The sequence below is a fragment of the Hemicordylus capensis genome, chromosome 4 (genome assembly GCF_027244095.1).
Source record: "Hemicordylus capensis ecotype Gifberg chromosome 4, rHemCap1.1.pri, whole genome shotgun sequence".
NCBI classification, from domain to species: Eukaryota; Metazoa; Chordata; class Lepidosauria; order Squamata; family Cordylidae; genus Hemicordylus; species Hemicordylus capensis.
In genome coordinates, this window is record NC_069660.1 from 51,953,008 (window position 1) to 51,977,628 (window position 24,621).

General features: G+C 45.9%; 1 protein-coding gene and 1 long non-coding RNA gene across 14 annotated transcripts in view; one reads left to right on the forward strand and one right to left on the reverse strand.

Annotated features, from left to right (window-relative positions):
• Positions 1 to 24,621, reverse strand: part of LGR6 (leucine rich repeat containing G protein-coupled receptor 6) — a 280,020-nt gene that overhangs the window by 22,898 nt on the left and 232,501 nt on the right. For all 9 annotated transcript variants that reach the window (XM_053245501.1, XM_053245503.1, XM_053245502.1 and 6 more), the window contains 6 exons: positions 8,675 to 8,743; positions 7,111 to 7,182; positions 4,464 to 4,535; positions 3,526 to 3,591; positions 1,876 to 1,947; positions 183 to 254 (listed from right to left, as the gene is read on the reverse strand). In XM_053245501.1, the coding sequence (XP_053101476.1) occupies positions 183 to 254; positions 1,876 to 1,947; positions 3,526 to 3,591; positions 4,464 to 4,535; positions 7,111 to 7,182; positions 8,675 to 8,743 (423 nt within the window). The remainder of the gene's footprint in view (positions 1 to 182; positions 255 to 1,875; positions 1,948 to 3,525; positions 3,592 to 4,463; positions 4,536 to 7,110; positions 7,183 to 8,674; positions 8,744 to 24,621) is intronic.
• LOC128323024 (uncharacterized) lies at positions 4,646 to 24,514 on the forward strand. 5 transcript variants are annotated; one of them, XR_008306154.1, is made up of 4 exons: positions 4,646 to 4,829; positions 6,170 to 6,254; positions 10,033 to 10,115; positions 24,362 to 24,514. It is a non-coding gene; the product is annotated as an uncharacterized LOC128323024 (long non-coding RNA). The 5 variants fall into 5 exon arrangements; XR_008306156.1 differs by having other exon boundaries at positions 4,657 to 4,675; positions 24,359 to 24,514; XR_008306152.1 differs by having other exon boundaries at positions 4,657 to 4,675.

The following is a 24,621-nucleotide window of genomic DNA, read 5'->3' on the forward strand; positions in this document are numbered from 1 at the left end:
GTTTGATCGTACTGTTATGCCTTTGGTTTGGGTCTGAAAGTGGGTGAACAATCGAGTTTTTGTAAGGTGAAAGTCACACTTTGACTGTGTTGGACTCTGCCTTTTGGCAGCTCAGTTCAAGGTAGTCAGATTTAATTTTCTACACGTTCACAACTGTTCTTATTGTCACCTGTGAAACTTACAGCTTGATGAGAGAGTGGAGGGTTGCAAAGGCCTCCGGGTGGATGGACTGAATGTAATTCCAACTCAGGTCTCTGCAAAGCAAAATATACTTTTTAAATAATAGTCACTGAAAGAGTGGTTGACATCCAGATGAACACTTCACACGTGCAGGCAGAAAAGAGCATGCATGCAGCTGCTCCAAACCTGCTTCTGAAGCATAGGCATTCATGGGGGGGGGGCAGTCTTCCATTCCCCTGGAAGCATTCTCATATGAACTGATCTCCCATTCCCCTGGAAGCATTCCCCTATGACCCTCATAACCTATGACAAATAACCTATGACACATAACATAATTATGTGTTGCACAGGGCATTTCTGGAAGAAAAGGAGATTGGTGAAACACCCTCCCTCCTCTTGAGTGCCTGCACTTCTTACACAGGCATGTAGCTGCTGCACGTGTGCTTTTTTTTTTGGCTCCACGTGCATAGCATCTGTCTGGATGTCGGCCGGCATGCTGAGGAGTCTAACTGGTAAAGTTGTGGGTGCTAGTTATATTGCTTGTATGCCCAGCACAAAATCAGCTGTTAAAGGCAATGTTTTCACCCAGTCCACAGTGTAAGTTCACCAAGTCCCCATCCAGTTATGAGGATATCCTTATATGACAGGATGATTTTCTTTGCATCCCTGTGAAAATATCTGGATAAATTCTGTTTCAAAGCAAGCCTCCCCCCCCGCCTTTTTTCATGCTCCATGCAATGTAAATCATAATTAATGTCTTTTACAAGCAGTCTAGTAATGCCAGCTGCCATTGGAAACCCATCTTCAACAGCCCAGTGTCCATGTCTGGCTTTGTATACATTCATTTTTTTACACTTAAACCCTGGATGATATGTAATTTGTATAGCTGGTATATGTGGTGACAGTGATTTGAGTGGCAATGGTGTAGATAATGGGAGAAATTAATATGTGTGAATTTAATATGGGTATAGCTCTTCCAGTAGAACCACAGAAATATAAACCTTAGATATGCAAACTGGCTCGTCTCACAACAGGCCCCTTATTTACAGATTCTGAGTGAGCCATGGTAGGCAATCTTCTAGCCCAGGGGTAGGCAACCTTGGCTCTCCAGCTGTTGTTGAACTACAACTCCCACCATCCCAGCCACAATTTGTTTGCGAATTTATGTATTCTAGCCTATACTGAACCTTCAGCATGGAGAATTTTGTAAGAATCTGGCGGGAAAGTCTTTGAGGTTTGGAGGACAGGCCTATGGGTAAGTTTTGAGAAACAGTCCTGAATAACTAGCAGAGAAGATGGATAAAAAGGTAAAGGACCTTCAGAGTTTGTAAAATTGTGCAGTGTGATTCAGTCAGTGTTTCTGATGATGGCATTGTATCGCTGAAAAAATTAATACACCACAAGATGTTTGTGTGCATATGTATATAAGGCATGTGCAGATTTAGAGTTCCTCTGTATCAAGAACCTTGTAGGTCTGGCTTTGAGTGCAAGATATTGTATTCCAATCAGCACTGCTCATTCTTGGGCAAATAGTTAATACCATAGCTCTTATGTTCATGGACTAATACGGCCTATTTGTTTGGAAGAGGTCTTTATGGCATTTATGGGCTATAATTATGCTCAAAACACACTGCATTATACTCCTCTTTTCACTATCATAAAAACTCCTATTCATTCCCACCAAGCTGTACTTACACGGAGCGTAAGGCTGTGAGCTGCCCAAAGGTGTCTGCTCGAATTTCATGGATGCAGTTGTGCTGGAGGCCACTGCAAAGACAGAGAGGCTGCAATGAGAGAGGGAGACTTGCTTCATAGAGTTCTCCATCCTCACTGGCAGCAGAAGAAAGCACTGCTGCCATGAAGGTTACTTCCATTAAAGGCTGCAAAGGAGTTTCACATTTCAAGGGGAAAGTGGGTCAAGAAACAAACATGCATGCAGTTTCGGGCCTGGGACAGTGTCCCATTCAAATCAAAAGTGTGTTTGTTGTGGGGATGGGGTGGGGTTTAAAAATACCAAGGATTCTTTATACCAACTGTTCCCAGACGTCCTCAGTATCTGCTCTGACTATGAAGGGGTCAAAGTCACCAGCTGGCACTCCCACACATGGGAACCAGGTGCCCAAATAACATGTGGCAAGAGAGGGGAAGGGAGGAATTGGGGAAACTTCGACTCAGAGCCTTCACACTTCCTTATCTCTTGCACTCAAACCTTATATATTTATTGCATATCTGAACCACTCTTCCAAGGAGCTCAGGGTGGCATACAAGATTCTCCTCCCATTTTATGCTCACAACAACTCTGTGAGGTAGGTCAGGATGAGCGATAATGACTGGCCCAAGATCATCTAGTGAGTGTCATGACTGAATGAGGATTCAAACTCGAGTCTCCCCAACCCAAGTCCAATGCTGCCTCTCTAACTTTTTAACTTGAACCTCCTCAAGAAATATTTTTGATGCTCTCAAAACTCCCAGCATCTAGATGGTGAAGGTGGCAGCTTCAGGCTCTCATACCAAGCATTCTACAATGGGAACCAGGGTAGAGCAAGTTGTGGGGGGCCCCAGGGCAAAGTCATAGGACACAGCATGGCACTCCTGCCCCACCATTTCCCATGGTATGTGCTCCCCAAACTTACCTGAATGGGGAAGGGGATCACTGGGAGAGGTGGCAGGCAGATAGTGGCCAGTGACTAGCTACTCTCACTCTCCCCCTTGGCAAATGGGGGGAACAGAGAGATGCAGTGGTATAGGCAGCAGCTTTTTCTCCTCCTCACCTTTGGAGGGTGGAAAAAGGAGGAAGAGGAGCTCCTGCCACTGTGTTCCCCTCTCCATTTGTCAAGAGGGAGGGTTGGAGCCTGAGAGAGAGAAAAGCTGTGTCTGAGTCTCTTAGCAACAGTTTGTCTCCCCCGCCCCCACCCCTCTCGAATTGGCCTTCTTCCCAGAAGCCCCTGCATGACTCTGGGAGGAAGTCCCTTTTCCAAGGAGGGTGGGTGGAAGCAGTGGTGCTGCAAGTCTCTTCTGTTGCCACTGCCTTCTCTCACTTCCTTCCCCATTCACCAATGGGATGCCCACATTGGTGGACTGGGAGGCAGGTGGAAGAAGGCAGCACACAGGTCAGCCATGAGCTTTTGGCCAAGAGCTGATTTGGCCAAACCTGACTGCTGCCTCTTCTGGGCACAAGCCAGAAAACAAAATAATTTTTCATCCTAGAGATATTAAACAGTTGGCAAAGGCCTGACCCCAGGATCTACCTTTCTTCAGTTGTTAATTCATTCCCATAGATTGTTTCACAAGCTGCTCAGACCTGGGAATTCCATCTCAGCATGCCCTGAAGCAGCAGTTACTCACATTTCCTCCAGCCTCTGGCAGTAGTGGAAACTAGGCAGCTCCTCAATTTGATTGTGTGAGAGCTCACTGTGCGGGGAAATAACAAAGAAACATCACCAGATTAGAACAAAGCCAGCCTTCTTGAAGGCCTTCTTGGAATGTATCTGAGGCAGAGGAAGGGAGTGGGTAACCTCAGGCTATGCAGCTGGGGAAGCAGGAAACCCCTGAGACAGGTAATATCCTCTCTGCACCCACCTGATGGTTGGCACCAGTCCTTTCATTCATTTCTGCACCCAATTTCCTGATATTATTCCTAAATTCCTTCCCCTATTCACTCAGTCTGTGTCTCCATTGCATCCAACTAGACCCCAAAGCCAGTGCTACAACTGACTATTCTGGTATTTCTTTGACATATGCACAGCCCTCCCCACAACATAACATATGCTTCCACACCTTTATATAACTTCAGTTTTTGCAAGTGAGCGGGGGAGCATGCAAGAGCTTAGATGTTAATCCTGAATCTGTTATTTTTCCATTCTAGCACTAGCCTCAGCGCACTACAGACCACTGTGATTTGAATCTTTGATGGCTCCCTCCCTTCCTGCATCCATGGCCATGATAAAATCTCAGTCCAACATGCCCAGATAACGTTTCTCAATCCAACATGCCCATAAAATGGCAATCAAGAACTATCCATTTGGTTAAGTTAAGAAATAGAATGGCAGTCAAAAACTAGGAAGATGATCCTTGTGACCACTGATGAGATTGATCTAAGAAGCCACACAAATGTGATCACAAGAATTATTTTACCACCAGTTCCCCAGAATAGAGAAAGCAGCAAGATGGAAAACATGCCTCAGCTGCACAGGACACTTCTGTGCCTGACCAAGAGTCTATGGCTGATGTGTTGGTGGTAGTAAAAGGTCCTAGGAGGAAAGGAAAATGTCTTCATGACTCACAAAATGCGCAGGCTGGGCAAATGCTGGCACATTCCTGCAGGAAGGAAATGGATCCCAGCCCGAGTCAAGGTCCTGTCGGAGAGAAGAAGACAAGAGTTAATGATATTATACATGAAGAGGCTTAGCCCATTCCCTTCTGCCAGGGTGAATACTGCTGAGGGGATTATTGGAGTGGAATTAAAAGGAAGCATGAGGACACATGAGAGGATAGGGTGAGAGGGAAATGGCCAGCACAAGTTGTTGTGTCACTGTCTTCTAAAGTGTCACGACTCCTATCCGAGCCAGAGGAGGAGTGGGGGTTCACTGAGGTCGAATCCTTGACTTAAGGGGTTCATCGTAAGCTGCCACCATCCACTTTATTCTGATGTGAGAAAACCCACTTTCCATATAAGGTTCCTGAAAGGGTTAAAGTGGCAAAACCCTCTCAAAAGGGGCTGAGCAGTCCTAGGCCTTCAGAGGCATGTATGAAAAATAGTACACGTAGACAACAAGGATTTATTATTAGATTTAAAGAAAAGGGTACTCATTCAGAACAATGATAAGAGAGAGCTTTCATTAACTTAGGCCAGACATATTTCAAGTAATGAAAAAAAGGAAAAATAACTTTCCTAACGCATCAAACTATACTGGTCTTTACTACTCACAGGCTGCGGCCTTCCCAAATCCCCATCAGCTCACCCTGCTGCTTCCTTGGGGTGCTCCTGGGACAGACTGAACCAGCCAAGCAAAGCTCTTAATTCTTCAGTAGGTGGCTAAGCCAGAATACCCTGCCCAGTCCTCTGGGTTGGACCCTTGGATTTGAAATTCCTGGGCTTTTTACTTTATTAGGGAAGGGCCACCCTCCCAGCAGTTGCTCTAGTGAGGCCTAGTCCTCCCCTTAAGCCTCTCACTACATAAGGCCATGGAGAAAGACAATGAGATGCCTTTCTTCTGATTAAGGTAGTATACCCTCAGCTTAGTCTAATTTCTATGATAAGGAAGGATACAGCTGCTGAACCAAACTGTAAGGTAAAGTGTGCCCTCGAGTCAGTGTCGACTCCTGGCAACCACAGAGCCCTGTGGTTGTCTTTGGTAGAATACAGGAGGGGTTTACCATTGCCTACTCCCACACAGTCTGAGATGATGCCTTTCAGCATCTTCCTATATTGCTGCTGCCCGATATAGGTGCTTCCCACTGTCTGGCAAACATACCAGCGGGGATTTGAACTGGCAACCTCTGGCTTGCTACGCAAGTCATTTCTCACTGTGCCATTAGGTGGGGCAGCTGCAAACTAGCAGCTGAAGTTTTCTCCTTTAGGATGCTGATATTGACAGTACTGAATAGGATATGGCAGCCCTACAAATTACTGGCCGAAGTTATGAGCTAGCTCATGCATGGCTCCCTAATGCTATTAGGCTAACTGAAACTTCAGCTAATACAGCATCACTTCAAAAAGCACCATGATGAAATGGAAAGTGGAAAGCTGCCTGAAAAGCATGTTTGGACAGCTCCTTCAGCAGTTTCCACTGCACTCCATATAAATGTTCATATTTTTATATAGCTGAAAGAGGACTATAACCCTGATCTGATCTGGATAAGAGCAATGATCTATCCATCACCCTCTTTTCTGTTTCCCTAATGAAATGCATAGATGATGTGGGTTCAGAAACAGGTAAAGGGAACCATATGTACAACTTTTTAATTAACTTTTGTGTTATTTTCTAAGACATCATCTCCACCCAGTAAATGAACAGATTACGATTCTGGGAATTATGATCAGCCCCTTTATGACTAATGCAGTGCAGGAGGAGGTAAGAAAAGCATCACTTTTGTCCTGGAATATTTCCATTTATTTCTTTTTTATCTAGAAAAGTGAAACACTGAAATCTCTCAAAAATATAAAATACAATTTACAAAATCCTTTCATCAATTTAACTGCACTCATTGATGTCATACACTTTACCATCTGGGCGGAAGTTTCGGGAAGGAGGAGCCCACACCCGGTTCCAAACACACAAGCAGAGCCTCCGTGTGTTTCTGCTATCTCACTCCACAGATAACCGAGGATCCTGGCACTGCCAGGAAGGGAAAACAAAGCTGGGTCTGCCAGTGGCCATCTTTATCATATAGTCTAGAGGGGCTATGCAGAGGAGATTTGCTTCTGTACTTCAATACAGAAGTAGATCTCCCTTGCCTGGCCCCTCTAGCCTCAAGACTTTATGATAAAGATGGTTCCTGGCAGCCGCAAGGCATTTAAAACAGTGAATTCACCCACACAACCAAACTCTGAGGTATAAGGGCTTCTCTTGCCCTCCAACCTTGGTTAAGATCAAGGTACAGAATTCGGGCTTCGTAGTTTTACTGACTCCTGTCCTCTGATCATGAGAATGGACTCATTACATAACTGAAAACAATGTATGTGGATAAACATTATCCTGAAAACGGATATTCTAAAACTGAACAAAAAATCCATGCCTGCACAGACATCTTTTTAATGACATATAAGCTTCATCATAAATACAATCTTCCAAATATAGCTTAGCCAATCCAACCTGTTTGGTGAATTAGATTTCTTCCATGAAGATGCTACACAAATCCCAGCAGCTGTCAAACGATAGGCAATTAATTTTAAATCATTCTAACACATCAAACAGTCTCATTTCTTACATTATTTGGAGTAACGGATTCCCAGCAAATGCTTTTTCTGGAATAGCCTTGATGTTGTTGTTATGAAATCCCCTGTTAAGCAAAAAGATACCAGAGAGCTTAAAGATTAGAATAAAGAAGGGACATTGTTTAAATATGGAAAGTGCTAGGTCAGCTTCACACAACTTACAGTTTCCTGTATGGATTGTGTGAATACTTCTTTTAGGTGATGAAGGCTTTGTTGTGCTGTGTGCACATGGCAAGAAGCTGTCACCAATTCTGCTTCTCTGCTGATTAAGCATGCAGCTAAACCGTCATGTGCACACTGTGTAGGGCTGACACTCTGTATAGTGCAACCTTGGCATTAGCAAGCCACCAGGGCTTCTGTGCATGTAGAAGGCAGCCCTAGGGCTGTTGCAGAGGCAGGCTGTTGCAAATCTCCTTAAAACCATGGGAGTGGGCAGCAATGGAAGTAGTGTTGTGGAAGTGCTTGCACACTGTTTTGTGTGAGCCTGTCTCTGCACCAGCCCCAAAGCTGCCTTTTATGTGTCCAGCAGTCTTGAAGGCTTGCTAATGTTGAGGTTGCACTGCACAGAATGTCGGCCACTGACTGGGAGATTCATCCTTTAATTTGTTAACATATGCATCTCACCTCCAAAGATTTGAGAGCTGCCTCTTAGCCTCACAGCAACTCTGTGGGGTCTATGTTTGTATACTGTGACTTTCTGAGATACAAAGAAGGGATAGGAGCTGCCATCAATTATTCCCAATTAACAAAGTCAACATTTTAACCTAACTTAATGACCAATATCTGTCAATTCTCACATCACAAACAAGCATTATAGCATAAATAGGATCTATGCAAGCAAGTACAAGAGAGAAGATTAACATGGGAAACCAACAACGTAAAATTCACAGCCTACACCTGTATCCTGGCAGCCTCATCCCACTGTGTGGACTAGGGCAGCTGAAGCATTCCAGATGTCTGGACTATAGGAAATCGGAAGCATGGCAAGGCATCTCCCAAATTAGGACCATCTGAATATACTCTAAAGGTTGGGAAACCTATTACTCTTAATACATAACTATTCCTTGGGAAGCCACAAATTGCCCATGCTCTGAAAAAATGAATGGACCTCAATGAGGTGGAAAATACATGAATTCCACTGAAAGCAATAATTAGAGGCTCACAGCTTCTTCTAAAGAGGCATAGCCCTGGAGGTGTAAGGCAGTAGAAGCTAGGGAACTTGGCCCAGCAGAAGATGGAATCCTATCACTGCAGTGTACCTTCAACAAAACTCAGAGGCGGGGTGAACATTTCATCCTTTGGGCCAATGGTCACTGATGTTAAAGCCTGCGGCACTTTGCCCAGTGGTATCATGAGTATGGGACTTCTATTTTGACACTAATGATGCCTCTGAGGCATTTATTGCCATGCTAGAGAGGAGCAAGCTGAATTTATGAGAGAAATGGTGAAAGAGGAATGCACATTAGGGTTTGGAATAGCAATTCAGTCCACATCAAAGCTGGGCCTACATTATCTGTTTGAGCATTCTTCCTACAGAAAATAAAAGAAATGTCTTACAGCTCTTGAAGTCGGCCAAGTGTCCTAATGGCCACTGGGAATTCCACCAACTCATTATAGTTTAGGTCCCTATGAGAGGGGGAAAAAGCAAAGGCATCATTAAGGAAGCTGGAAAAACTCATCAGAGTGTGTCACATTCCAAAGGATTGGAAACTTGGTTATTAAGCAATGGAGATGAACTTTCCAAGTTTGTTTATCCAGCCACCCATATGTGGAAACAAAGAGATGCTGGGATATTTCTTCTTATGAGAGTTTATCAGGCCTCAGCCATGACAGCCTCCAATGCAATCTTGGTTCAACATCCCACACCTAAGTTAGCCTGGCTGAAGTACTCCCTCAGATATATCCTAGCTGCCCTTCCAAGATTCTTCAGTGACTTATCCTACACTTGTGCTCTCAAGCATTTTTGCAAAAACAAAACATAAACACAAAGGTGGCACAATGGGGAAAGCAGTGGAAAGGAAACTAGTTTTCTTTAGTGCATTTTCAAACGGCGACACAGAAGAATCTGACGACTAATATTTATATATCGCTTTTCAACAAAAAGTTCCCAAAGCGGTTTACATAGATATAACCACCCAGAGCCTCTGGATGGATATGGTGGTAAAGAAATGTAATGTAATAAATAAATAAAATGGTTCACAAACATCACACTTGCTTCATGGCCAGCTCTGCCTTGCTCTGGTTTCCCAGAGCAAAAGAGAAGCAGCAGCAGGATACTCATCCTGGGCAACAGCAGAATATAATTTAATCTGGCAGCAGCCGCCTTTACTTATGAGGTCAGAGCACCCGCTGCCAGTTTAAGTGATATGCAGCAGCTTTAACTATAGTTAGAGGCTGCAGTTGCTATATGCCAGTTGGGGTTCCTTCTCCAGTTTGGGAATGCAGGGCAGAGCAAGGCAGTCCTGTAAGGCCTCCCAGCTCCATTCACCTGCAGGAACTGACAGAGGGAGGCTGCTCCAGCATTCCAAGATGGATGGAGGGAAAGTCACCCACATGGGCTCTTTCATTAGGTGGATAATGTGTGAACTAGCCCTGGATGACAGAAAATGGGCAGTGTGTCAACACTGTGGTAAACACCTATCCAGACATTATTTTACTACAACGAAGAGGCAAACATGGTACAGGCCCCAAAACATTTTCTAGGGATTATGGTATTGGGGCCATGGCATATTTACCACATGTCTCATAGGGTAAATAGAAGTCCTGACTGGATAACATAGGTTTTGTGCAATAAGACTCCCAGACAGGTCATATTTTTGTGTAGTCAGTGTGTCTGTCATCTCTACTATCATTTGTTGATTGTAGCTAACACAGTGTGTTCCCTCCCCTGCCCTGAGTGTTTCTCCTCTCCACAGAAAGTCTATTTCCACTGCTGAGACAGTGACATACAAGTCCAGGGGGAATCTCTCCAGAAGCATGTCTGTGTCCTGTGGCTCAGGTAAGGATAGCCAAGGAAAGCTCCCAGCTGAACTAAATTAGAAGAATATGATGTCAGCAGGATGGGGTTAGCCAGGAGAAACAGTCTGAGGGAACAGAATGAAAAACTAACATTGGATTTTTCCTCGGTATAGGGAGGTCATCCTCTTAACACTGGGGTTATCAGCCGCTGCATGCTCCCAGACAGGGCCAATTAAAATTGAGCAGGCTGGTTCCCGTAGTCAGGATAGCTGTAGTCAAGCCCTAGTTCTGGTCCTGTCTTACTCCAGGCTGGCAGTACTTTATTTTTTTTTTAATAAGAGCTCTCTCTCTACTTGTTCTACTTTGATCTTTTAGCAGGCTAGTTCTATTCCCTTTCCCCCCTCTTTCTCTGTGTGCTGGGTGGACAGTTGTCTGTATTTTTCTTTTTAAAAAACCAAAACCTTTTTCTTCTTTTTTACTGCTCTGATCATGGAGGTATCCCAGGTAGGGGACATGCTGGTGGGTTCCCTCTCTGAGGGACCAACGTCTGTCTCCAGGGGTAAAGATCCTTTTCAGCAGCCTCTTTGTTTGCAAGCAGATTCGCGCTTTTTCGCCTCAGCTCGAGGGGCTGCTGTTTCTTCTGAAGCAGCCACTTCTGCAGCTGATATCACATCACACAAGAAGGTGGCACAAATATCTAAACATGTAAAGGCAGGTGTTCCTCCAAAGAAAGGAAAGAAGGGCAAAGGCAAGCTCTTCCCCTCAGAGGCCCGGCTCAGTGAGCGGTTTCTTATTCAGGTGGTGTGCAAGCAACGCAAACCACACTGCTTCCCACCAAATCCGCCGACCATTTTGCCAACAGGCTCTGGCGCGCCCACACTTTCTCCTATTTATGCAGGTTCTGTTTTTAAAAAATAAAGGACAATGAAGGGCTAAGAGCACCAATACATAGGATCAGGGGACTAGCTTGCTAGCCTCTGATGATGTGTGTCCAGTGCCTGCAGTTCGAACTTTAGATTTGAACGCAGCTCCCATGGGGGCGGGGGGCGGGATCAGAAGGCCGTATCCTGCCATATTTGTCTGTCGTTCCTGCTCCAGTTCCAACAGCTATGCCAGGGGAACCTGAGCTTCCAATTCCAGCAGGTAAGCCTCTTGCTCCACAAGATGTAGCAAGCTGGCTGCAGGATTTCATTGCCAGACAATGTCTAGCTATAGTTTCTCCTGCTCTCAAAGCCCATGGGATAGATATTCCTGTGATGCCAGGTCCTTCAGTGCCAGCTCCTGTTACTCCTGTTGCCCCCCAACCCGCCTCCACAAAGTGTTCCGCCAAGCTATCCTCCTCCCCCTCCCCAGGGAAGCTATTCCTGTGGCAGAGAGGGATATGTTTGCTGCTAGCAAAGTGTGCCATCAAGTTGGTGTCGACTCCTGGTGACCACAGAGTTCTGTGCTTGTCTTTGGTAGAATGGAGGAAGGGTTTACCACTGCCTCCTCCTGCACAGTATAACATAGGGACATAGGAAACTGCCATATACTGAGTCAGACCATTGGTCTATCTAGCTCAGTATTGTCTTCACAGACTGGCAGCAGCTTTTCCAAGGTTGTAGGCGGGAATCTCTCTCAGCCCTATCTTGGAGAAGCCAGGGAGGGAACTTGAAATCTTCTGCTCTTCCCAGAGCGGCTTCATCCCCTGAGGGGAATATCTTGCAGTGCTCACACATCAAGTCTCCCATTCATATGCAACCAGGGCAGACCCTGCTTAGCTATGGGGACAAGTCATGCTTGCTACCACAAGACCAGCTCTCCTCTCCTCTCGGTATCTTCCTATATCTTTACTGCCTGGTAGAGGTGTTTCTCATAGTTTGGGAAACATTCCAGTGGGGATTCAAACTAGCAGCCTCTGGTTGCTAATCGTCATTTCCCCGCTGAGCCATTAGGTGGCTGCTAGATACAGGAAATTTTCACACAAATGCAGAATTGTGTCTCCGGCCTATTCTCCATCCTCATCTGATGAGGTGCCAATTCCTAAGCGGCCAACCAAGGCACATAGACATCCAGTGCCTTTGGCACCTGTGCCACCAGCACCTCAGACAATTCTCAGCCTTTGATTCCCTCCGCCATTCCAACTCCTCCTACACGTCCTGACGCTCACTCTTTCCAATCTCAGTCCTTGCAATCTGAAAGGGAATTAGGGGAGCTCTCCGATGAGCAGGCTCCACTTGATCTGCCAAGTTCGAACTGTCTTTTTACCACCACTGAATTGGAGGTTTTATTATCCAAGGCCAACCAGGCTATTAAGGATATCAGCAAGGAGAATGCGGCACCACCTGCCAGCACCATAACCAGTCTCAAAGTCTTGGGAGGGAATCTCAAAAGTCATGGTGGGGGGAGGTTATATTTTTATTTAGTTATTTACCAATTTTTCCACCGCCCCAAACCTTCATCTCTGGGCGGTTAACAATAACATAAAACAAGTCAAGACATACACAAAAATCTTAAACAATATAAAGAATTAAAAATCAAAACAGATTAAAACTTTTAAAATTCTACTGAAGTAGTGCAAAAGTCAACAGAAATTGCAATTCTCTGCCATGCAGCCTGGTCTCAGCTACAAAGCTGAACTTAAAACTGGTTCTGCTTTTAAGTACAGTATATGAAGCTTCCTTGGCTGCAACTATGCCTAAAAGTTGGTGTGGGGGGGGATAACAAAAGTAACAAGTTTGCAAACAGTTAATTCAATAGTTCATTCCCCATACGTATGCTGAAATGTTATAGTCTGCCCACCATGCAGTTTTCAGATAGCAATGAAAGGTTCTGATGACAGTTCGTGTAGGAACAAAAAATAAAATAAATCATCAATATGAAGCAAATGTGTAGGCAACACTCACCTCCAAATGCAGGCAGGGAAACTACTCTCTCACCCCAAAACACAGACCAATACTAAGAGTGTTTGTCACTGCAGTGCTCCTATTAGAAAATCTGCTAAACATTAAGCTGTGAACATTAAGCTTCTGATATAGAAAACATATCTATATGGGGGGGTCAATTACAACTCATTACACTCTGTAGCTACGGGTTCACCTACCTCTGGCTTGGACCAGGAGGTCTTCTACTTCTCCTGCTATGGTGCCTTTCCCAGCACTTTTTAAAGATGTAATGACGTCTGAGTGGGGGCACCAGTGGCTAATAAGCCATCATTGTCCTATCCAAAGATATTGTATACTTTACTGTCTGGTATAATGTTCATGTTAGCTGTTCCTCCTGTAGATGCCCCAGTGGTCCAGTTGGTGTTGGGTGCTTTGATGAATAAGGACAGGGATGAACAACTCTGGTTGCCAGAAGAAAGCTGACCACCTTCTCCAAAAGGGCCATGAAGCTTCCGCCATGGTGATCAGAGCTGCGACAAATAACTCAATTTTTGCAAGGGCCACTATTCTTTGGGCCAAGGATTTGGTCAAGGATATTCCCCCAGAGAACACTAAGCTGCATCACATAATGAATAAAATAGCCAAGGCAGTGGCTCTGCTGGCAGATTCCAGTTTAGACTGCATTCAGTACGCCTCATGTGCCATGACATCAAGGGTCGCAGTCCATAGAGGACTATGGTTAAAAAACTGGCACATGGAATCTAAGTCCAAACTAACGCTAGCTGCCACCCCTTCAAGGGCTCTAAGCTCTTTGGGGATTCTTTGGAATTTGCCCTTGTCGAGACAAGAGACAAAAAGAAGGCCATGCCTTCAGGGAAAAGATATTTTCATAAACCTTTCAGGGGTTCCTCCTTTAACTCCTCTTCCTTTCGTTCCTATAGGGGGTTCAATTGTTCGGCAGAGTTCCAATACAGAGACAACCAGTACAGGGACACTTGCCAACAGTCATTCAAATCTCCCTGGCATCAACAATGGTGTTCCTGCGGCAGAGGCAATCCCAGACAGCAACAAGGGTGAAGCTTCATCTCTACAGGGCAGCAGAACTCGAAGCCATGACAACCTCCCGGTGGGGGCCAGGCTTCTTTATTTTTCAGAGGCCTGGATGGGCAGCACTACCGACCTCTGGGTGAGGGAGGTGGTGCAATCAGGTTATGCAATAGATTTACAGCTCATCCCCCAGATTTTTTCCTGTCCACTCCCAAGTCCAGGGATCTGTCGTAAACCTGTCAAGCTAACCTTGAGCTATGTATCAGCCGATGGAGCGTGAAGCAGAGACAGGGTCCAAAGGAGACTGTTAGAGCCAAGCAGTCAGCAAATTCCAAAAACCAAAGCCAGTCTGAGTCATCACCATATGCAGTCAGTCAAACCAAGTCCAAGTCAAAATCCACAAGTAGGGTACCAACGATCCGAAGTCAAAAGCACTGTGAAAACAAACAAGGACACAACTGGGTTGCTCACCAAAGTCCGACGTTGCTACCAGCAATGTGAGTGAGGTGAAGCTGTCTTAAATAGGCTGAAGCCAGGTACTCTCAATCCTGGGTCTTTGAGTCAGCAGTTCTTCTTGTTAGTTGAGCCATTCTGCACGTGCGCCTCTTTATCTCCTCCTGTCTCTTTGACTGACACCATTCTATAGCTGAGATAGGCTGCACTTCCCCCAGAGTAGCTGATGTATTAGGCTCTGTTTCTATTTCAACCTCCCGTGCGTTGGTCATGCTTGCCTCTGCAACTTCTTGCCTTTGAGATTGCTGCACTCCTTCCTCCTCCGCTGTCACAGTACCTATTTCTTCCTCATCCTCGGTGTCAGATAGCATGCTCCTGACAGGATCGGACAAAATGACAACTTATGAGTCAGGCGATATGTCATCTCCTAGAGATTCAGGCTATAGAGCCTATTCCACTAATGTTCTTATGTCAAGGCGTTTATTCTCTATTATTCTTGGTGCCCAAGAAGGACGGATCGTGGAGGGTGATCCTGTACTTAAAAGCATCTCAACTGACTGGTGAGGGAAAGGACCTTTTGAATGGAGTCTATCAAGCATGCAGTTCAGGTCAAGGAGTTCCTTGCCTCTATTGATCTGTCAGAGCCTTACCTGGATGTGCCCATACATCCATTGTACCAAAAGTATCTGAGGTTCGCTTACGATCAGAAGCACTATCAGTACCGGGCTCTGCTGTTTGGGCTCTCGTCTGTACCCCATGTTTTCACCAAGCTCATGGTGGCTCTGATCACCCATGTACGGTTACAGGATACTCATGCCCATCTGTACCTGGACAATATTTTGATTTGCTCTCCATCATTGAAGAATGAGCCATCAGGGATGTCAGAAAGACGATGCAGCCTCTTCAGGAACACGGATTTGTTGTCAATATGCAAAAGAGCCATCTGGAACCTTCTCAGAGCCTACAGCACCTGAGGGCCCTGTTCAACACACGGGAGGCCACGGTATCACTTCGTCTGGAACACAGACGGAAGTTAGCTTAGTTGCTGTTACCGCTCAACCGCCAATCGGGCGGATCTTATGGTTCTGGCCCAGGTGATGGGATCAATGATACCTTGCACAGAATGCACTCCTTGGTCTCATTGGCACTCCAGGACTCTTCAGTGGCACATCCTTCCTTACCAGCAGGCCATCATGGATTGTAAGCTTCTAAGGATTCCTCTTCCTCAGTGGGTCAGAGACTCTTTTCAATGCTGGATGTCTCCTGCCATGGAGGAGGGTCTCCCCCTCAAAATACCAACCAGGACGGTGGTCACCTCTGACATGAGCCTCAGTGGTTGGGCAGCTCATTGTCCGGATCACTTTGCTTAGGGTACCTGGAGTCCGACCAAATCCATGCACAACATCAATTGGTTAGAATTGAGGGCGTCGTCTGGCCCTTCTACAATTTCAGGACCTGATTTGGGACACCCATGTTTTGGTTCGCACTGAGAACATGACCGCAAAGGCCCACATCAACAACTAGGGCGGCACAAGATCGTGGTCGCTCATGTGGGAGTCAAATCTCCTGTTCTCCTGGGCAGAGGGGCATCTCAGATCCATTTCAGTAGAGCATCTCAGCAGGTCTGCAAATCTTCAGGCTGATTGGCTGAGTCGGCAGGCCATTGATCCAGCAGAGTGGACCCTTCATCCAAAGGTATTTGCACAGGGACAAACACCTTACCTAGGGAGGCCAATAAGAGATCTCTTCGTATTGCCTCATAATGCCCAGCTTCCCAGGTTTTACAACTGCTACCACTGCAGCCAAGTGGAGCAGACGGATGCCCTCAGCTCTCCTTGGCCTCTTGGTCTTCTGTATGCCTTTCCTCCAATAACAATCTTACAATTTATCATCAGAAAGATCCTGCAGGCGAGAGCAAGAGTCATTCTCGTGGCACCATATTGGTCTCATCGGCCCTGGTTTTCAAACCTTCTAGCAATCTCAGTTTAGTTTCCCTGGCAGCTTCCTCTGCGTCCCGACCTGCTATCTCAGGTACCACTGTTTCACTCAGACCCAGACTGGCTGACAGGGATTACTCTGTCCTGGTCCAAGACACCATCCTTGCGTCTAGAAGGGGTTTCACTACCAGTATCTATATGACTACATGGTTGGCCCTTTTCTCACTGGGAAAACTTCGCATCAGGTCCAGCCTTCTACTGCAGACATCCACCAAGTGGTTTTGTCTTTTCTTCAGTCAGGCCTTGACATAGGCTTGCACCCCAGTACTCTGCGACAACATGTGTCCGCCCTGGCATCTGTTCTGGACTTGTCTCTGCCGGGGTCACCCGGTCTACACCCCTACATATGCCATTTTCTAAGGGGGGCCTCCAACAAGGCTCCCCCTCCCATTCACAGGTTTCGCTCATGGGACTTAAATAAAGTCTTGAATGCTTCACGTCTGCCACCCTTTGAGCCTCTAAGTTCTTCTTCTCTGAAAATGCTGTCTTTTAAGGTTTTGTTCCTGGTGGCTATCACCTCGGGCAGGAGGGTGTTGGAATTGGCAGCTCTGTCATTCCGAAGGGAACTCTGTATCATCCAGAGCGACTCTGTGATTCTGAGACTAGATCCTACTTTTCTTCTGACAATCAATTCAACCTTTCATAGGATGCAGGAGGTGGTTCTGCCTTCATTTTGACCTTCTCCCTCTCATCCTAGGGAGAAACCATGGCACACACTGGATGTGCGTAGGGCTATTAAGATGTACTTTAAGTGTACCAAATATTTTTGTCAACCTGATTCTTTATTTGTATCTTTTCAGCCTTCATCTCTAGGTTCTAGAGCTTCCAAATTGACTCTAGCCAGGTGGATTAGGATTACCATTGCTCTCGCCTATGAATCCTTAAACCTACCTGTTCCGACAGGTATCACAGCCCATTCTATCAGAAGTGCCTCTATCAGAAGTGCAACAACGTGGGTGTCCGTTACGCCATTTATCAAGCATTATAAAAATCCATCTTTCTATGGTGCTCAGGTGGGCTGTACCATTCTTGGGCTGTACCATGGGCTGTACCATTCTTCAGCAGGTGGGCTGTACCATGGGCTGTACCATTCTTCAGCAGGTGGTTCAGTCCATCTGCTTCCCTCCCAATTATCTCTCAGCTTGGGTAAGTCCCAGTGTTAAGAGGATGACCTCCCTATACCGAGGAAAAAGAAACACTAGTACTTACCATGAAGGGTTATTTCTCAAGGTGTAGGGAGGTTGTCTGGCCCTCCCACGAATATGAATACGAAGAATAGCTACTTCTTTTCTGGGAAGAGGGGTTGACTCCTAGGGTTGGAGTTTCCTCTATCCTCTACATTTCCTGTTGGTCTTCTACATTTCCTGTTGGACCATTTTTTGGCTGTTGCCTTTACTATCTGTATTTGTTCTTCTAAGGTTTGTCTTTTCCAAGATTTTTTCAATCTCTCATGACAATCTCAGAACTTGACTGACAGCTATCCTGACTACGAGAACCAGCCTGTTCAATTTTAATTAGCCCTGTCTACGAGTATGCAGTGGCTGATAACATATGTAGTGGCCAGTGTTAAGAGGACAACCTCCCTATACCTTGAAAAAGAACCCTTCATGGTAAGTACCAATCAGAGGCGTAACTAGGGAAAATAGCGCCTAGGGCAAGCACTGAAATTGCGCCCCTGTCCAAACAGGAATTATGGGACTTGTAGTCAACAATATCTGGAAATCCTTGTTAAAAGGAACACTGTACCATCTAGACATGGTTGTTGATCAAAACCTGAAAACATGAGCCATCTCTGTAAAAGACTTAGAACAACAGTCAGGAGTTATGCGAGGATTCCAAGTGTCATTTTCTCTGTCTCATCTCATTCTTTTTAAAAAACATGACTTTGTCCTAGAGGATCACCTGCCCAAATAGCCACTAGCAAAATAGGGGAAGAAGAAGGTGGTGGTGGTGGTGGTGGTGGTGGGGGTCTATAAACCAGTGAATGATTCCTGCCAGCCTTTGTCTTATGATGACTGTTGGCTCATGATGGGGTATATGTGCATTCACCACACCAGTGCTTACTTTGACACCAAGAGGGAGGAGGATACATTAGTTTGCCACACTAGACAGAGGCATTTGCAACAGGAGCAGACAGCCAAGTTCTGCCAGGGCCAAAACCAGCCCCTACCAGACTAAGAAATCATTGTAATTTGCCCCTTCCTGTCACAAGCAGTGTGCTGTTCTTTTATTATTGACTCTAACTCTCAAATATCCCAGTCATGGATGGAAAATTCAGGGTCAATTTACAAGAGACACATTTTCTACATGGAAGTTTCTTCTGTGCAGGTGTTGTGCAGAAACCCATGTGTAGTGACTGCCAGGGGCATAGCAAGGTTGGAATGGGCCAAGATGAGATTTTAAAATGGGCCCCCAGCCCCTCAAAGTCCAGGGCCTCCACACATCCCAGGCCCCCAAGGATTTAAGTCTGATATTTCAAAATAAGTATGCTGCCTGGAAATACATTTCACTGAATACACACATGCACACTTCACAGTATATAGTGATATACATTGAGTACTATATATTTGTGCTACTTTTAATGCCTAGAACACAATAGCAACGCTAATTATTAAAATGGACCCCTCGCTGCAGATTAGCAAAGGAGACTTTCAACCATGCAGGGTGAGCCTATATTTGTTTTCTCAGAATTCTGAACAAATTCAGTAAAGTTTGATTCCAGGAGGTTTTTCACACAAGGCTTTTAAAGCCCTTTAACACACATCTCCTCTGGAATGGAGGTGCTGCATTCCCATGTTGGCCAGATTTACCCTGAAGTCCCTGCAAGTTATTGGAGAGCAGTTCACACACGAGAAAAATAAAATAAAATAAAATAAAATAAAATAAAATAAAATAAAATAAAAGCACAACACATGCTTCACAGTTCTCACTCAGACCTTCTGGGTTGCAAAACAACTTGAACATAAGTGCATTTATGAATGAATGAATAAATAAATAAATAAATAAATCTTTGTTCCAGAAGTTTTTGAAATTTTATGACATGAAACAAGCCACTTATAGGCCTTTTTAGATAGTTTTTGTTTTTAAAGCCAGCACATTTTTCAGTCTGTTTTAAATTAAACTAGTGGACCCAGGCACAGAGCATCTGTCCCTCTAGCTGGCCCCCCGCCGCCGCCTGGCCCGCCGCCATGCCTCCGCAGCCGCCCAGCCAGGCAATTCTCCTGGGTGCGCCAGGACCAATCAGGCGCCCCCGTAGCCCAGCCAATCAGCTGGGCTGCCGGGATGCATTTTTCCTGGGCACACCCAGGAGAAATATATATATAGACAAGTGATTTTCGGCCAGTTAAATAACGGGCTCTAGTAAGCGCTCCGGGGCCCCCGCCGCCATTCCCCCTCCTGCCACCAAGCTCCATGCCGCGGCCGGTCTCCCCGGCCGGGCAAGGGCCCCAAAGTCTCCCTCCCACCTGGCTTCGGCGGCGCAGCCAGGCTTCGGCCATGGCTCCGCCGCCGCCTCAGCCGCGCCGCGCCTTCTGGCCAAGGCGGTGGCTCTGCCGCCACCTCAGCCAGCTTCCCCGCCGCCTCTTCCCCCCGCCCAGCTTCGCGGCGGCCGCTTCTCCTCGGCGGCTGCTTCTCCTCCCGGCCATCATGGCAACCTGGTCGCGTCTCCCTTGGCGTGTTCTGGGCATGTGCTCCGCGCATGCCCAGAACAGCCGAGGGAGGCACGGACACACGCCTGGGTGTCCACGGACGGACACCAAGGCTTTTATTAGAGAGGATATTCAGAGACTTCTCAGTCTCGCCCCACCACCCATATCAAAGCCCTATGGCAAGCAGATCCCTATATACGGGGGTAACCACAAAAAGGAATTCACAGCCTACCTTACAAAAGCTGTGCTGGATGGTCTGGTCTGCTGCAGGGAGGGTCTGCTGCAGGGAGCTCTGCCAGCCTCCTTCCTGGCTTGCTGGGGCCTGCCGAGTTCAGGCTTCAGGGAGGCCTACTTGGAGGCCTCTCTGGAAGCCCCGCCCACCCGCCAATCAGCTGAGAGGCGGGGAGAGAAAAGCTCTGAGGTTGCAGGCTGCTCCGATCCTAGGCCTCGCTGATCCTAGGCCGGAGCTGGAGGCAAGTGGCTGAGGGGCCCTGGGGCTGGGCAGGTGGGCAATGGGGTGGGGGTGGCAGGAACTGGCGTGGCGCCCCCACCTCAGTGGCACCTAGGGCATGTGCCCTGCCTGCCCCCCCCCAGTTCCGCCTATGGTACCAATGTTTCTTTCTCAGGATACAACATGTACAGTTGTGTTAGGGACTCAGGCATCTTCTAATGGAAGATTGGGGGGCAAGGACCCCAAACCTCTTGCTTGGAGCAGGAGGTTTCAGGAAACATAGAGTGACAACAGTGCATTCGCAACAGTTATTTCATAGCCAGGGACACATACAGAACATGAATTAAAATACTATTGATGTTTCTGTGGTGTTATAGACTATAGCTCTGTTCATCTCACCCCTGCTAACCTGGGAAAGAAGCAGTCTTTTGAGGTGGTTCTTATATTTAGTAGGTGGGAAGCTGCTGTTCCGTTTCAATCCAGCACAGCTTCTCTTTAGTGCCCTTTTTGTAGGGTAGGTTTTTTTTCTTTTTGTTTTTGTGGGTTTTTTTGTTTGTTTTTTTGCAATTATGAGGTTTTCTTCTTCTTTTGCACAGGGAACTATTTCTCATACTTTTTGCAATGTAAACTACTTCAAACACTTTTTTTGCTTGGAAAAACTATATATGTTTTTTTTAAAAAAAATGATGATGATGATGATGATGATGATGATGATGATTAAAGATTATAATGAACTAACATCTAAACTAATGAAGTGCACATGCAGTGTACTGTGTTCCAGACTAAAGCAGCATGGATGTCATATGTGGGGGTGGGAAGAAGTGATTTTCACTGATCTCCCCTCCCTGGCCTCAGGGGGAAATATGATCCCAGGGATATTTGGGGTGGTGGTGGTGGCACAGAGCACTTAGGAGGGAAAAGGGGATTGGTAAAAATCACCCCCCATGCTAGTGCTGCACTGCTTTCATCTGTCACACAGCACACTGCACATGTGCTTCCTTTACTGTACATGCACTTAATTAGTCTGGATGTCAGCCAATGAATGAATCAATGAATCAATCAATCAATCAATCATTCAATCAACAAGTTGTTCTAGTAAGAACTAGTCTGGCTTCTCCAAGATAGAGCTGAGAGAGATTCCTGCCTACAACCTTGGAGAAACTGCAGCCAGTCTGTGAAAACAATACTGGGCTAGATAGACCAATGGTCTGATTCAGTATATGGCAGCTTCCTATCTTCCTATGTACTTTCCTTTCACTATCCCCACAACTGGTCTAAATTTGATCCAGATCGATTAGGCAATTCACAAGTTAGCCCACTTGCGCCTCAAATGTTCATGCGTCTGCCATCATGAATTGGGGTGGATGACATCATCACAAACTATGCATTTGAGGTGTCCATGTGTGTCCTTTCAATTGTACCAAATTTGGTCCAAATCGGCTCCCACTTGCACCTCAAAGGTTCACATGTCCACCATATTGAATCAAGATGGATGACATCATTACAAACTATGCCTTTGTGCCATCCCTATATGTCCCTACACCTGTAGCAAATTTGGTTCATATCGGTTAGGCAATTCACAAGTTAGCCCTCTTGCGTCTCAGCCATTTATGCACCGTCCATTTTGAACTGGGGTGGATGACATCATCACAAACTACACCATGGAGGTGTCCCTGTATGTCACTCATCAGAACTGTACCAAATCTGATTTAAATAGGCTCGGAACATAGGAAACTGCCATATACTGACTCAGACTATTGGTCTATCTAGCTCAGTATTGTCTTCACAGCGGCAGTGGCTTCTCCAAGGCGGGAATCTCTCAGCCCTATCTTGGAGAAGCCAGGGAGGGAAATTGAAACCTTCTGCTCTTCCCAGAGCGGCTTCATCCCCTGAGGGGAATATTTTGTAGTGCTCACGTATCAAGTCTCCCATTCATATGCAACCAGGGCAGACCCTGCTTAGCTATGGGGACAAGTCATGCTTGCTACCACAAGACCAGCTCTTCTCTCCTAGCTAGATTGTGGCTAGATTGTCCACAAGTTAGCCCACTTGTGCCTCAACTGTTCACACATCCACCACCTTGAATTGGGGTGGATAACATCATCACAAACTACACCATTGAGGTGTCCCACCGAACTTGATTTGGTTCATATTGGCCCAGGCATTGCGAAGCTGATAGTGGGGGACACACGGACAGACATGGAATGTCGGGTGATCTCATAAGCCTACTGGAAATTAGGCTAATAAAAATAATAACACCAACACCACCATAATCTATGTGCAGCTTTGCTTCTCAGTGGTCCTAGTAGCAACAGTTCTGCCTAAGGAAAAGTATAGAGAAATCACCTGACACATCCTTCTTGGGAGTGTACTGTTTCAGATGGCAGCATTTGAATGTTCCCTTTTGTTTGAATGGTCCCCACTCCAATGACATGAACTCCTTGCTAGGAAAAATCACTGGACTAGCAAGTATTTCAGAAAATATTTGTGGAACAACTTGCGAAGTATCAAGGTATGAGGAACTGTCTGATCACAGCAGATCATGCCTGATATATGTTTAAACATAAATTATTTGATATAGGAAAAATATTAAAAAAGCTGCTTCACAGTGAGGTTCCTAGGAATTCTGAGGCTAAAAATACTCATAGGGAAAGTCTCACTATAGCTTATAGTTAGAATAGGCTAGCACAATGTGCCTTTTTTGAGGAACAAATGTCATGTGACCTTTTCTATTTAACATGGTAGCTCAGTGGGTTTTAATTGGTGAATATCTTGAAACATTAGAATAATTACTGGCTCCTGTGGATTGCTTTGTAATTGCATTTAATGGACCTTAAAGCAATTACCACATGAATGGTTTTAAAGGACAGAAATAACCATGAATTTACTCTGGAGCTAAACAGGATTTGCTAATTGCCTGGTAACGCCCACACTCACACTCTTCCCTAGCCACTGTCTGGTAATTACAGTAGGCAGACTTAGATATGTCTGTTACTAGTGACTGGAGGAAGCACCACTTAACACGAATCAGTGTCAAAAGTGTTCACACACAATTCTCAAACAACATTAAAGCAATGAGCATCCACTTAAACTTAGAAGCTACAACTCAATACCAAGTTAATTGTGCTTAAGACAATTCATTACAAAGGGGTAGCTTTGGCGCCTTGGGGAGGGGAGTGGCGAGTGGGATCTTTTTAAAAAGAGGAGAACAGGTCCTTACATGCAGCTTCCTGCTGCAACGGTGCTGCCCCCAAACCCCATACACAGTGACGCCATGTGTGGGGGTTGTTGGGTGCAGCGCCGTCGCAGCAGGAAGTTGCTGGCGGCAGCGAGCAAGTACTCTCCTCTTTTTTGAAGACCCCGCTTGCCGCTCCCCTTCCCACACTGCTGAACCGGTTCAGACATTGGCCGAACCAGTTCAGCGCTGAACCTATGCACGGACCCCAGTTTGTGCACATCCCTACAAAGGTGGTAAGCAAACTTATGTCTGTGTTAGAATCTGGCCAGAAATATTTTCTAGGGATGTGCAAAGCTTCAGAGGCCTACTTGGTCCCAAAGTGAAAAGGCTCAATTTGGTCCAACTGTATCTGGTTCAAGTCAAAGCAACAAATTATCCACTTCAGGTCTAATTGTGGCCAAATTGAAGCTGAATCAGGCCAAATAGCTTTGGGGCCCAAACAGGCCTCTGAAGCCCTCACCTTTGTACTTAGCGGGTAAGCCTTTCTATAATCTTATTCACTCTCAGTGACAAGGGAGGAGTGGCTGTGGAGTGTGGCTTCTAGTTCAAAAGGACTGGTGGAAGATACTGTTTTGTTTCTTTTCAGCAGTGCCTGAAGGGCCTGAGATTCCCAGGAACACCCATGCCATTCCCAGAACTGCAGAAGACAATGAAAAAAGTATTCTGACAGTCTTTTAGAAATAGAAGTTGTTCTCTGCTGCTGCCGCACTGTCACGTGCAAAAAAGATGGAAGAGAGCAGCCCAGCAAGTATGAGAGGGAGGGGCTTCAGGTGGTACTTTGGCCCTGAATTGGAGTGACGCTACAAATCAGGGCTGAACTGAATAGGCGCAGTAACCCAAACCACTGAA